Source organism: Oncorhynchus gorbuscha, linkage group LG19 (assembly GCF_021184085.1).
Source record: "Oncorhynchus gorbuscha isolate QuinsamMale2020 ecotype Even-year linkage group LG19, OgorEven_v1.0, whole genome shotgun sequence".
NCBI classification, from domain to species: domain Eukaryota; kingdom Metazoa; phylum Chordata; class Actinopteri; order Salmoniformes; family Salmonidae; genus Oncorhynchus; species Oncorhynchus gorbuscha.
In genome coordinates this window covers 75400620-75413915 of record NC_060191.1, presented here as the reverse complement: position 1 = coordinate 75413915, position 13296 = coordinate 75400620, and the positions used below count along the sequence as shown (strand labels likewise).

Sequence of the window (13296 nt, the reverse complement as noted above, 5' to 3'; positions counted from 1 at the left end):
GTGGGTTAACTGGTCTAGGAACAGTGGGTTAACTGCCTTGTTCAGGGGCAGAAGGACAGATTTTTACCTTGTCAACTTGGGATTCAACCTTGCAACCTTTTGGTTACTAGTCCAACGCTCTAACCACTAGGCTACTTGCCGATCCAATAAATCAAATCAAATGTATTCATATAGCCCTTCTTACGTCAGCTGATATCTCAAAGTGCTGTACAAAAACCCAGCCTAAAACCCCAAACAGCAAGCAATGCAGGTGTAGTAACTGCTATATGGTCTGGGGCAGAGAGGTCATGGATGCTAGTAACAGGTTATAACTGGTCTGTGTCTACAGTATGAAGCATAGTAACTGCTACATGGTGTGGGGAGGAGACATCGGCAACAGCTCCCAGCAGGCCAGGTTCAGCCAGGAGGACACTGTGGTTGGCTGCCTGGTCGACCTGGCAACAGGCCTCATGACATTCACAGCCAATGGGAAGGAGATAAACACCTTCTACCAGGTGTGTGTGTGTGTGTGTGTGTGTGTGTGTGTGTGTGTGTGTGTGTGTGTGTGTGTGTGTGTGTGTGTGTGTGTGTGTGGGTGTGTGGTGTGTGTGGGTGTGTGGGTGTGTGTAGTATCAGGTGTGTGTGGTGAGACTCCTATGTTGGCTATGCCACTGAGGATGACTGGGGGTGAGTTGTTGTTGACAGAGGTATTTTGTTTCTTCCAGGTGGAGCCCAACACAAAGCTGTTTCCTGCTGTGTTCGTCCAGCCCTCCAGTCAGAACATGGTACAGCTGGAGCTGGGGAAACTCAGGGTCAGAATCCTCCTCCTCCTTTTTTTTCTTCCTCCTCCTCCTCCTCCTCCTCCTCCTCCTCCTCCTCCTCCTCCTCCTCCTCCTCCACATCCTCCTCCCCTCCCTTTCCTCCTCCCTCATCCTAAAGTACTCCTCCTCCTCCTCCTCCTCCTCCTCCTCCTCCACATCCTCCCCCTCCCTTTCCACTCCCTCATCCTAAAGTACTCCTCCTCCTCCTCCTCCTCCTCCTCCTCCTCCTCCTCCTCCTCCTCCTCCTCCTCCACATCCTCCCCCTCCCTTTTCACTCCCTCATCCTAAAGTACTCCAGACTCACACGTCTGACCTTGTCCCATTCTCTGAACCACACCATTCTCCTTTCTATTCTGCTGTTGTCTCTCCTGAACCCCTCAGTATGAGTTCCTGTTGATGACCATTCCACTACTGTTGTCTCTCCTGAACCCCTCATTGCTCTTCTACCAGAAAACCACTCCCATTATTGCTCTTGTACCAGAAAACCACTCCCATTATTGCTCTTCTACCAGAAAAACACTCCCCTTATTGCTCTTCTACCAGAAAAACACTACCCTTATTGCTCTCCTACCAGAAAACCACTCCCCTTATTGCTCTCCTACCAGACAACCACTCCCCTTATTGCTCCCTCCTACCAGAAAACTCCTCCTCCTCCTCCTCCTCCACTCCCCTTATTGCTCTTTTCCTACCAGAAAACCCTCCCCTCCTCCTGCTCTCCTACTCCCCTTATCCTTGCTCTCCTATCCAGAAAACCAGACTCCCTTATTGCTCCCTACCAGAAAACCATTCTCCTTTCTATTCTTATTGCTCTCCTGAACCCCCAGAAAACCACTGACCATTCCACTTATTGTCTCTCCTACCAGAAAACCACTCCCATTATTGCTCTTCTACCAGAAAACCACTCCCCTTATTGCTCTCCTACCAGAAAACCACTCCCCTTATTGCTCTTCTACCAGAAAACCACTCCCCTTATTGCTCTCCTACCAGAAAACCACTCCCCTTATTGCCAGAAAACCACTCCCCTTATTGCTCTCCTACCAGAAAACCACTCCCCTTATTGCTCTTCTACCAGAAAAACCACCCCTTATTGCTCTTCTACCAGAAAACCACTCCCCTTATTGCTCTTCTACCAGAAAACCACTCCCCTTATTGCTCTCCTACCAGAAAACCACTCCCCTTATTGCTCTCCTACCAGAAAACCACTCCCCTTATTGCTCTCCTACCAGAAAACCACTCCCCTTATTGCTCTCCTACCAGAAAACCACTCCCCTTATTGCTCTCCTACCAGAAAACCACTCCCCTTATTGCTCTCCTACCAGAAAACCACTCCCCTTATTGCTCTCCTACCAGAAAACCACTCCCCTTATTGCTCTTCTACCAGAAAACCACTCCCCTTATTGCTCTCCTACCAGAAAACCACTCCCCTTATTGCTCTCCTACCAGAAAACCACTCCCCTTATTGCTCTCCTACCAGAAAACCACTCCCCTTATTGCTCTCCTACCAGAAAACCACTCCCCTTATTGCTCTCCTACCAGAAAACCACTCCCCTTATTGCTCTCCTACCAGAAAACCACTCCCCTTATTCCTCTCCTACCAGAAAACCACTCCCCTTATTGCTCTCCTACCAGAAAACCACTGCCCTTATTGCTCTCCTACCAGAAAACCACTCCCCTTATTGCTCTCCTACCAGAAAACCACTCCCCTTATTGTTCTCCTACCAGAAAACCACTTCCCTTATTCCTCTCGTACCAGAAAACCACTCCCCTTATTGCTCTCCTACCAGAAAACCACTCCCCTTATTGCTCTCCTACCAGAAAACCACTCCCCTTATTGCTCTCCTACCAGAAAACCACTCCCCTTATTGCTCTCCTACCAGAAAACCACTCCCCTTATTGCTCTCCTACCAGAAAACCACTCCCCTTATTGCTCTCCTACCAGAAAAAACCACTCCCCTTATTGCTCTCCTACCAGAAAACCACTCCCCTTATTGCTCTCCTACCAGAAAACCACCACTCCCCTTATTGCTCTCCTACCAGAAAACCACTCCCCTTATTCCTCCTACCAGAAAACCACTCCCCTTATTGCTCTCCTACCAGAAAACCACTCCCCTTATTGCTCTCCTACCAGAAAACCACTCCCCTTATTGCTCTCCTACCAGAAAACCACTCCCCTTATTGCTCTCCTACCAGAAAACCACTCCCCTTATTCCTCTCGTACCAGAAAACCACTCCCCTTATTCCTCTCCTACCAGAAAACCACTCCCCTTATTCCTCTCGTACCAGAAAACCACTCCCCTTATTGCTCTCCTACCAGAAAACCACTCCCCTTATTGCTCTCCTACCAGAAAACCACTCCCCTTATTGCTCTCCTACCAGAAAACAACTCCCCTTATTGCTCTCCTACCAGAAAACCACTCCCTTATTGCTCTTCTACCAGAAAACCACTCCCCTTATTGCTCTCCTACCAGAAAACCACTCCCCTTATTGCTCTCCTACCAGAAAACCACTCCCCTTATTGCTCTCCTACCAGAAGACCACTCCCCTTATTGCTCTCCTACCAGAAAACCACTCCCCTTATTGCTCTCCTACCAGAAAACCACTCCCCTTATTGCTCTCCTACCAGAAAACCACTCCCCTTATTGCTCTCCTACCAGAAAACCACTCCCCTTATTGCTCTCCTACCAGAAAACCACTCCCCTTAATGAGGTGTGTTTGACCATAACACCATTACGTCTTCTTCTCCTCTCAGAACATCATGCCAATCTCAGCAGCCATGTTCCGCAGTGAGCGTAAGAACCCAGTGCCCCAGTGTCCTCCTCGGCTGGACATTCAGATGCTGACCCCCGTCATCTGGTCCCGCATGCCCAACCACTTCCTGGACCCAGAGGTCGGCAGGGTCAGCGAGAGGCTGGGCTGGATGGTGGAGTGTACCGAACCCCTCACCATGATGGCCCTGCACATACCTGAGGAGAACAGGTTAGATACAACACACTGTCCATGCTAATCCTAACGCCTCACCATGATGGCCCTGTACATACCTGAGGAGAACAGTAACCACTAGGCTACCTGCTGGTTACTAGTCCCAACGCTCTAACCACTAGGCTACCTGCTGGTTACTAGTCCCAACGCTCTAACCACTAGGCTACCTGCTGGTTACTAGTCCCAACGCTCTAACCACTAGGCTGCCTGCTGGTTACTAGTCCAACGCTCTAACCACTAGTCTACCTGCTGGTTACTAGTCCAACGCTCTAACCACTAGGCTACCTGCTGGTTAATAGTCCCAACGCTCTAACCACTAGGCTACCTGCTGGTTAATAGTCCCAACGCTCTAACCACTAGGCTACCTGCTGGTTACTAGTCCCAACGCTCTAACCACTAGGCTGCCTGCTGGTTACTAGTCCAACGCTCTAACCACTATGCTACCTGCTGGTTACTAGTCCAACACTCTAACCACTAGGCTACCTGCTGGTTACTAGTCCCAACGCTCTAACCACTAGGCTACCTGCTGGTTACTAGTCCAATGCTCTAACCACTAGGCTACCTGCTGGTTACTAGTCCCAACGCTCTAACCACTAGGCTACCTGCTGGTTACTAGTCCAACGCTCTAACCACTAGGCTACCTGCTGGTTACTAGTCCAACGCTCTAACCACTAGGCTACCCTGCCGGTTACTAGTCCAACGCTCTAACCACTAGGCTACCCTGTCCAACGCCTCTAACCACTACGCTCTAACCACTAGGCTACCCTGCCACCTCTACGCTCTAACCACTAGGCTACCCTGCCGCCTCTACGCTCTAACCACTAGGCTACCCTGCCGCCTCTACGCTCTAACCACTAGGCTACCCTGCCGCCTCTACGCTCTAACCACTAGGCTACCCTGCCGCCTCTACGCTCTAACCACTAGGCTACCCTGCCGCCTCCACGCTCTAACCACTAGGCTACCCTGCCGCCTCTACGCTCTAACCACTAGGCTACCCTGCCGCCTCTACGCTCTAACCACTAGGCTACCTTGCCGCCTCTACGCTCTAACCACTAGGCTACCCTGCCTCTACGCTCTAACCACTAGGCTACCCTGCCGCCTCTACGCTCTAACCACTAGGCTACCTGCCTCCTCTACGCTCTAACCACTAGGCTACCCTGCCACCTCTACACTCTAACCACTAGGCTACCCTGCCGCCTCTACACTCTAACCACTAGGCTACCCTGCCGCCTCTACGCTCTAACCACTAGGCTACCTGCCTCCTCTACGCTCTAACCACTAGGCTACCCTGCCACCTCTACACTCTAACCACTAGGCTACCCTGCCGCCTCTACACTCTAACCACTAGGCTACCCTGCCACCTCTACACTCTAACCACTAGGCTACCCTGCCGCCTCTACACTCTAACCACTAGGCTACCCTGCCGCCTCTATACTCTAACCACTAGGCTACCCTGCCGCCTCTACGCTCTAACCACTAGGCTGCCGTCATGAAATACAGTAGATGGCCGTAATCACCCTCAGACACACCTTTTGTTTAGACAAGCTAGCTAAACTAAACAATGAACCGGCATAATCTCAACTCATACTACTACCAACACAAACATTGTCATAGCCGCCCTATGGGACTCTGTCCAGAGTCGTGTTGCTAGTCGGGCGGGAGGGTGCGGGCAGCAATCGGTTGAAGAGCATGCACTTAGTTTTACTTGCATTTAAAAGCAGTTGGAGGCCTCAGAAGGAGAGTTGTATGGCATTGAAGCTCATTCGGCGGTTTGTTAGCACAGTGTCCAAAGAAGGTCCAGATGAATACAGAATGTATACCATGTCTGAGTCTAACCTGGGCCACCAAAAAGTGACTCCTTGCAAGACCTTTCATTTTGACCACACCCCAGTGGTTTTCCCATAGCTCCTCTGTAGAGTAGCCCGACACCACCGCTCTCTCATACCCCACAACCCACCATCACTTTCTCCAGGGAGCTCATCCCTTCTCACCCAATAAGGCTTTAGTTCCGGACCAGTAACGTGGTTAGGTCACCCTGTCAGTGTGAAATGCTTCACTTTTGCCAAACTTTTGTCCTTGGTAGTTTCCCTGGCGACGTTCTTAGCTAAAAAATGGGAAGTACATCTAAAGATGACACTTCAATAGTTCGGATTGCGTGAAGCAAATGCAATTAGGCCTCTCACTACCGCCAGGCATCGTGTGTGAGATGACATCACCCACCCCGTTAGGGTGAGGCATCACCAGCCAATATTACTTTACTGGCGTGTGTGGGGGGGTCTATCCTGTCTATTATTATCTAGTCTATCCTGGCTATAGCCCCTGTTAGTCTATCCTGGATGTAGCCCCTGTTAGTCTATTCTGGATGCAGCCCCTGCTAGTCTATCCTGGCTATAGCCCCTGTTAGTCTATCCTGGATATAGCCCATGTTAGTCTATCCTGGATGCAGCCCATGTTAGTCTATCCTGGCTATAGCCCCTGTTATTCTATCCTGGATATAGCCCCTGTCAGTCTATCCTGGCTATAGCCCCCTGTTAGTCTATCCTGGATATAGCCCATTAGTCTATCCTGGATATAGCCCATTAGTCTATCCTGGATATAGCCCATTAGTCTATCCTGGATATAGCCCCTGTTAGTCTATCCTGGATATAGCCCCTGTTAGTCTATCCTGGATATAGCCCATTAGTCTATCCTGGATATAGCCCATTAGTCTATCCTGGATATAGCCCATTAGTCTATCCTGGATGTAGCCCCTGTTAGTCTATCCTGGATATAGCCCCTGTTAGTCTATTCTGGATATAGCCCCTGTTAGTCTATCCTGGATATAGCCCATTAGTCTATCTCAGATATAGCCCATGTTAGTCTATCCTGGATATAGCCCCCGTTTTTCTATCCTGGATGTAGCCCATTAGTCTATCCTGGATGTAGCCTCATGTTCGTCTATCCTGTGACCTAAGTAAGTGACACTAGACTGAAAAGACGAGTCCCTGTTTACTCTTAGCCCACGTTTTTGCAGCCAACTTTAACACTGCTTCTATGTTCTCTAAGCGGTCCTCTGCCCGATTTCCCTGTGACATAAGAATGCCATCTAGAAAGCACACAACCCCAGGTAAACCCTATAAGACCTGGCCCAATAAAACGTTGGAATATAGCTGGAGCGCGTGATACTCTTGAGGCAGTCTACTCCTCTGGTATAAACCCTTCAACGTGTTAATAGGCTGGAAATGCATTGCCTCTTGATCTACCTCCCCACTTGCTGGTAGGCCTGTGTAAGGTCTAACTTTGTGAACTGTTTTACACACCAATGTGCACCACTAAACACCTCAGCATATTTATCGCACAGCTGGGCAACTGAATCTGACACATGGTTCACTCTTCACCAATCTAATTTGAGGTGCTGAATCCAGCCCACCACCGCGTTTAGCACGGGACTCTCCGCTTTTCACACTAATAGAGGTGTCATTTCACTTTAACCTCCAGCTGTTCCAATAACTGAATCGGCTGAGCTGAGTAACTTCTCAAAACAACATTACATGGTTGCGGTTGATGCTTCTTTAAAATCTGCTGTTGTACGGCTTCTCTGAGAAAATAAAACATGGCAGCCCCAGTATCTGCTTCCATCTTTATTCCCCCCCCCCACCGTTTACGTCTCACCATGACCATGTAAGGTTTCACATACTCACGATCACTACACACAGTAAAAAGTCCCCAAGTTCTCTCCTGACTGTTGATTTTCCGACTGTTGATTTCTGACTGTTGATTTCCGACTGTTGATTTCTGACTGTTGATTTCTGACTGTTGATTTCCGACTGTTGATTTCCGACTGTTGATTTCCGACTGTTGATTTCTGACTGTTGATTTCCGACTGTTGATTTCCGACTGTTGATTTCTGACTGTTGATTTCCGACTGTTGATTTCCGACTGTTGATTTCCGACTGTTGATTTCTGACTGTTGATTTCCGACTGTTGATTTCTGACTGTTGATTTCTGACTGTTGATTTCTGACTGTTGATTTCTGACTGTGCCAGAGCCTACAAACAATAGCAGTTCTGCCTCCTCAACTTGACCTGTGAACCCCTTTACTAGATTAGAGTGCACTTGTTGAGAGCGTTGTTTAGAAAACGCGCTGTTCCCCGCAGTTCCCCCTGCAAGCTCTTTCAAGATGTCCAGTCTCCAGGCACGCTCTGCATTGAAACTCCTTGTAATGGCAGGTGTGCTGTGAATGTCCTGTCCCCAAACAGCGAAAACAGGGCCTTGACGTCTCCCCCCTCTGGTCTGACATCCACTGTTTCTCCCTGTTGGATCCAGGTTGATGACCCTACCATTTTGTGGTCAACTGATCGGTTCTCAACTGACTCGGTGTCTGCTGGAATTTCTGAATACTCCGGGCTGTGCACTCCGAGTTGTTGACAATGTCCAATACTTTTGCCCATGTTAAATTCACCCAGTATGCCAACATCTTGCCACGCAGCTCCTTACTGGCAACTCAATAAACTAGCTGCTCCCTCATCTGCAACCCCAAACTCACATGTAGCCACCAGTCCCTTTAGCGATGCTATATACTCAGCTAACTCAGCTCTCCCAAACAACTGTTTCCTATTCCAAAAAAATCATACTTCTCGCTCAACACATTCCATTTTGGCGCATAAATGTCTCTCAGAGCTGAAATGGGCTTCTGGAAGCTAGCCTCTGCCGGTATCTTCGGCGCTACCAAATCTTTCAGCAGTGTGAATGTCTTTGAACCCACGGTTGATAGAAACACCGCTCTTCCGTGGTCGTCAGCTATCTCGTTGGCCTCCAAAAACTGCACAAAAAAAAATATATATATGTGCTGAAGCTCTCATTAATCCTCCTGGAAACACAAACCGGTCTCACTACTGAAATGTACCATAACTCTCATTAGCGTACGCGTTTCGGAGGACACGTGGCTCTCAACCTTCACCTCTTCCAAGTCTATAGAGGAATTGCAGCGATCGGACAAGACCGTAACTACCAATTGGATATCTTTCAGTTGAGGAGAAAGAAGGGTAAAAATACAAACAAAATGATGTGATGATTTAAACGATTTGACCATCCAGATCTGTTCACGCTAGATTGATATGCAGGAACAATATGTCCCTGATCTTCCCCCCGCATCCCCATCCCCATCCCCGGAGATGGTCAGAAGATCACATCACAATGCTTCTTTTAATCATCTACACCTGTGAAAAAAATGTGATCAACAATCAGAATGTAGAAAAGATCAAGAAGAAAAATGATGCATGTTAGAAGCAGGTATAAACAGGGCCATGGAGGACTGATTGGGCTCATTGCTTCGAGTTGACGTTATCTTTACATGCGCTCCTTTACACCCTAAACCCTGTGTAAAGGTTCTAATCCCTTCCTGTAGGTGTATAGACATCCTGGAGTTGTCTGAGCGCCTGGATCTGCTGAAGTTCCACTTCCATACTCTGATGTTGTACTGTGCTGTCTGCGCTCTGGGCAACAACCGTGTAGCACACGCCCTCTGCTCGCACGTTGACGAATCACAGCTCTTCTACGCCATGGAGAACACCTACCTGCCCGGTCCCCTTCGCAGCGGGTACAGATCTGATATCATTGATTGTTTTATCTCTGTGTCTAACACATTAACTTACAAGACACTATAAAAAAAAAAAATTGTGCACAAAATGAATTTACAATGTAATAATCTTTTATTGTCAAGATCTCAGTCTCCAGGTAATATGATCTTTTACCTTTAATCTCTCTCCCTGTCCAGGTTCTACGACCTGCTGATCTCCATCCACCTGGAGTCAGCTAAACGGGCACGGCTGGGTACCAACCGGGAGTTCATTGTGCCCATGTCCGCCGAGACCCTCAGCATCACCCTGTACCCTGACGCTGAGAAGGCCTCTGACCTTCCTGGGGTGGGGTTAACTACCTGTCTTAGACCCAAGCTGCACTTCTCAACCATCAACTTTGTTGGGACGGATCCTGACCTGTACACTCTCAGCCCCGTCTTCCCTCTTCAGGTAAGTCACTTAAATTCAGCTCAAATCAATGTTCATCAATGCAGCCCAGTGAGTCAGAGCTTCTTGTGTGGCTTTGGTACACCAGGCCTTTGAGATGGGTGACAAGGAAAAAAGCATTACCATAGGTGTGTGTTGTTACGAGAACGTGGTGTGGGTGGGGAGGTGTATGTGTGACCATTTGTTTTGTGTCCATTAGCCCCAACACCATTCGTTCTAGGTTTCTCAAGCCATTCTCAAATGAGAATACAGCCTGGTACCACAAGATGTGTCCATTAGTTCGACCATGAGCTTTCACAATCACAAACTATTCCACATCTTTCTGTTTTTGTAATAAATTACATGCAACAAGACACACAGTGTACAAATTAAGGTAAATGAAGGTAAGCTCTTTTGCCTGAATCTGGTGTATGTACAGACATTTGTTCAAACCGCTGTAGGTCTAAGCCAGTGGTGCTCACTAATATTTCTGAGGGAGCCACATTAAAAAAAAATCAAAATCACTGTGCGAGTCTCCCATACCCATCGGAGAGCGAGGGCTTGGGGGTCACAAATTCAAATGGATTCATATATTATATTTAAGATACTACTAGCTTGGACCATCAAGCTACACTACATGACCGAAAATATGTGGACATCTGTTCGACAAAATTCATGGGCATTAATATGGAGTCGGTCCCCCTTTGCTGCTATAACAGCCTCCTCCCTTCTGGGAAGGCGTTCCACTAGATGTTGGTACATTGCTGCTATAACAGCCTCCACTATTCTGGGAAGGCTTTCCACTAGAACATTCTGCTATAACAGCCTCCACTATTCTGGGAAGGCTTTCCACTAGATGTTATTGCTGAACATTGCTTTCCACTAGATGTTAACAGCCTAACACTCCACTCTTCTGGGAAGGCTTTCCACTAGATGTTAGAACATTGCTGCTATAACAGCCTCCACTATTCTGGGAAGGCTTTCCACTAGATGTTGGAACATTGCTGCTATAACAGCCTCCACTCTTCTGGGAAGGCTTTCCACTAGATGTTGGAACATTGCTGCTATAACAGCCTCCACTATTCTGGGAAGGCTTTCCACTAGATGTTAGAACATTGCTGCTATAACAGCCTCCACTATTCTGGGAAGGCTTTCCACTAGATGTTGGAACATTGCTGCTATAACAGCCTCCACTCTTCTGGGAAGACTTTCCACTAGATGTTGGAACATTGTGTGTGTCGTAGAGCAAAACAAGTTGGTGTTAAACGTTCCTCAGCAGTCGGTGATGCGTTCGTATAAGTTTGTGGCTTAAACCGTCTGGACAGCCAGTTTTGTGAGAAGAATTGGGATTTCTGCATCAGCGACTTCAGACAACTGTCGTAGTACTAAACAACCCAACACACTCTTGTCCGTGAGTCTAAGCTTTCAATGGTGGAGTTGAGTTAGTTTGTGTTTTTACAGACGATTTCGGTGACGATTTCTCTTGTTCATGGATCCTGTCTGGGGAAAAAAACACTGTCTAGACGCATTGCTGCAATCGGTGACCACAGTACAGTCTCACGGAGCCTATGCAAGAAACAGGAAGTGTCTAAGCGTAAACACACGGGGAGCTATTTAATGAACTATTTAATACGACTTAAGGGGGTTTATTTGCCCCCATCCAATACATCTAACAAGTTATTCAGAGTCAAGTGAAATAAGGCCGGAGACCAGGGTTAGATGGGTTGGTAAAGCAGCTAGTTATTCAGAGTCAAGTGAAATAAGGCCGGAGACCAGGGTTAGATGGGTTGGTAAAACAGCTAGTTATTCACTCATTTTAAGTCATGTTCTTTGTAACCCTCTTCTCTCCTGCCCGTTCCTCAGGAACTGAAGACGAAAGCCATCAGCATGTTGACAGAGGCGGTTCTGGATGGTAGCCAGGCTATGAGAGACCCAGTAGGGGGCAGCGTAGAGTTCCACTTCGTCCCAATCCTGAAGCTCATCAGCACTCTCCTCATCATGGGCATCTTCAACGATGAAGACGTCAAACACATCCTCAAGATGATCGACCCCAATGTGTTCGCTGGGAAGAAAGAGGAGGTGGAGGAGGGAGACGAGGCAGAGGATGCTACCGCCAAGGAAGAGGGTGAAGAAGTGAAGGAGAAAGAAGAGGAGGAGGCAGATGATGAAGGAGTAGGGGAGGAGGAAGAAGAGGATGAGGAACTGAAACACCTCGAGAAAGAAGAGGAGGGGGAGGCGGAGGAGGAGGAAGGGGAGAAGGAACACGAGGAGGAGGAGAAGGAGAAAGAGGAAGACGGGGAGGAAAATGTGATGACAGAAGAGGAGGTAGCGGCGATCGAGTTGGAGCTGGAGAAGGAAGAGGCGGCTTTGGAGGAGGGACTACTGCAGATGAAACTACCAGAGTCTGTCAAACTGCAGGTGAGTCTCTTCTGACAGCCATGTGTGTACTAAGGCTGGTCTTAGTGATTTTGGAGGCCCCAGTCAGAGGCCCCTGCAATGTCTATTTAACACAATCATGGCCACTGAACGAAGAGTCGTTCGGAGCAGGCTTTTAATTTTTGTAATTTTTTAAATATTTTTAAGTCTAACTGAAAAGACTTGAAATGAGGTCTTCGCATCACCACATAGGACAGGGGATGGGCAATAATGTTGTCTCAAGGGCCACATCAGGATTTTAAAATTCAACAGAGGGCCTCACAGATTTTCTTTTCAGGCAAAGCAATTAGCAGCCCAGAAAAAGGACAATAGTTTGATCTGTTTTTACACTTTCTGTCACAATGAAGAGACCAAGGCACAGCGTAACATAAATATTTTAATGAAAAGAACGAACACTGAACAAAACGCTATATGACTAGTGCAAACAGGCAACTAAACATAGAATAACAACCCACAAAATAACCAAGGAATATGGCTACCTAAATATGGTTCCCAATCAGAGACAACGATAAACAGCTGCCTCTGATTGAGAACATAGACATATAAACACCTAGACTAGAAAACCAACCAAAAACCCCTAGACAATACAAAAACCCCTAGAAACAAAAACCCTAGACAATACAAAAACTAGACAATACAAAAACCCCTAGACAATAGACAATACCCCTAGAAAACCCCTAGACAAAAATAGACAATACAAAAAAACAATACCCTAGACAATACAAAAAAACCAAAACCCCTAGACAATACAAAAACCCCTAGACAATACAAAAACCCCTAGACAATACAAAAACCCCTAGACAATACAAAAACACCACCCTCGTCACACCCTGACCTAACCAAAATAATAAAGAAAACAAAGATAACCAAGGTCAGGGCGTGACAGTCACTTAGGAAATGTACGAGTCTGCTGTTTAATGATATTGATACGATGTGTTAATTCTGAACTAATATCTGATATTTTCTTTGTAATAATCGACCAATAAAAAAGCTACATATCATTTTCCATTTCATACAAACCGTGACCACGTTTCTAATGTTCATAAGGACTAATAAGAAATTATTTTAAATGACTTTGATATGTGAAAGGTGTATTT

The 13296-nt window shown here is 47.2% G+C and overlaps 1 protein-coding gene across 1 annotated transcript in view; it reads left to right on the top strand.

Moving 5' to 3' along the window:
- The window catches only part of ryr1b (ryanodine receptor 1b (skeletal)), a 229908-nt gene that overhangs the window by 81242 nt on the left and 135370 nt on the right, over nucleotides 1–13296 (top strand). The window contains exons 32-37 of the mRNA XM_046316567.1: nucleotides 329–494; nucleotides 705–791; nucleotides 3550–3776; nucleotides 9166–9357; nucleotides 9535–9787; nucleotides 11627–12181. Coding sequence (XP_046172523.1) covers nucleotides 329–494; nucleotides 705–791; nucleotides 3550–3776; nucleotides 9166–9357; nucleotides 9535–9787; nucleotides 11627–12181 — 1480 coding nt within the window. The remainder of the gene's footprint in view (nucleotides 1–328; nucleotides 495–704; nucleotides 792–3549; nucleotides 3777–9165; nucleotides 9358–9534; nucleotides 9788–11626; nucleotides 12182–13296) is intronic.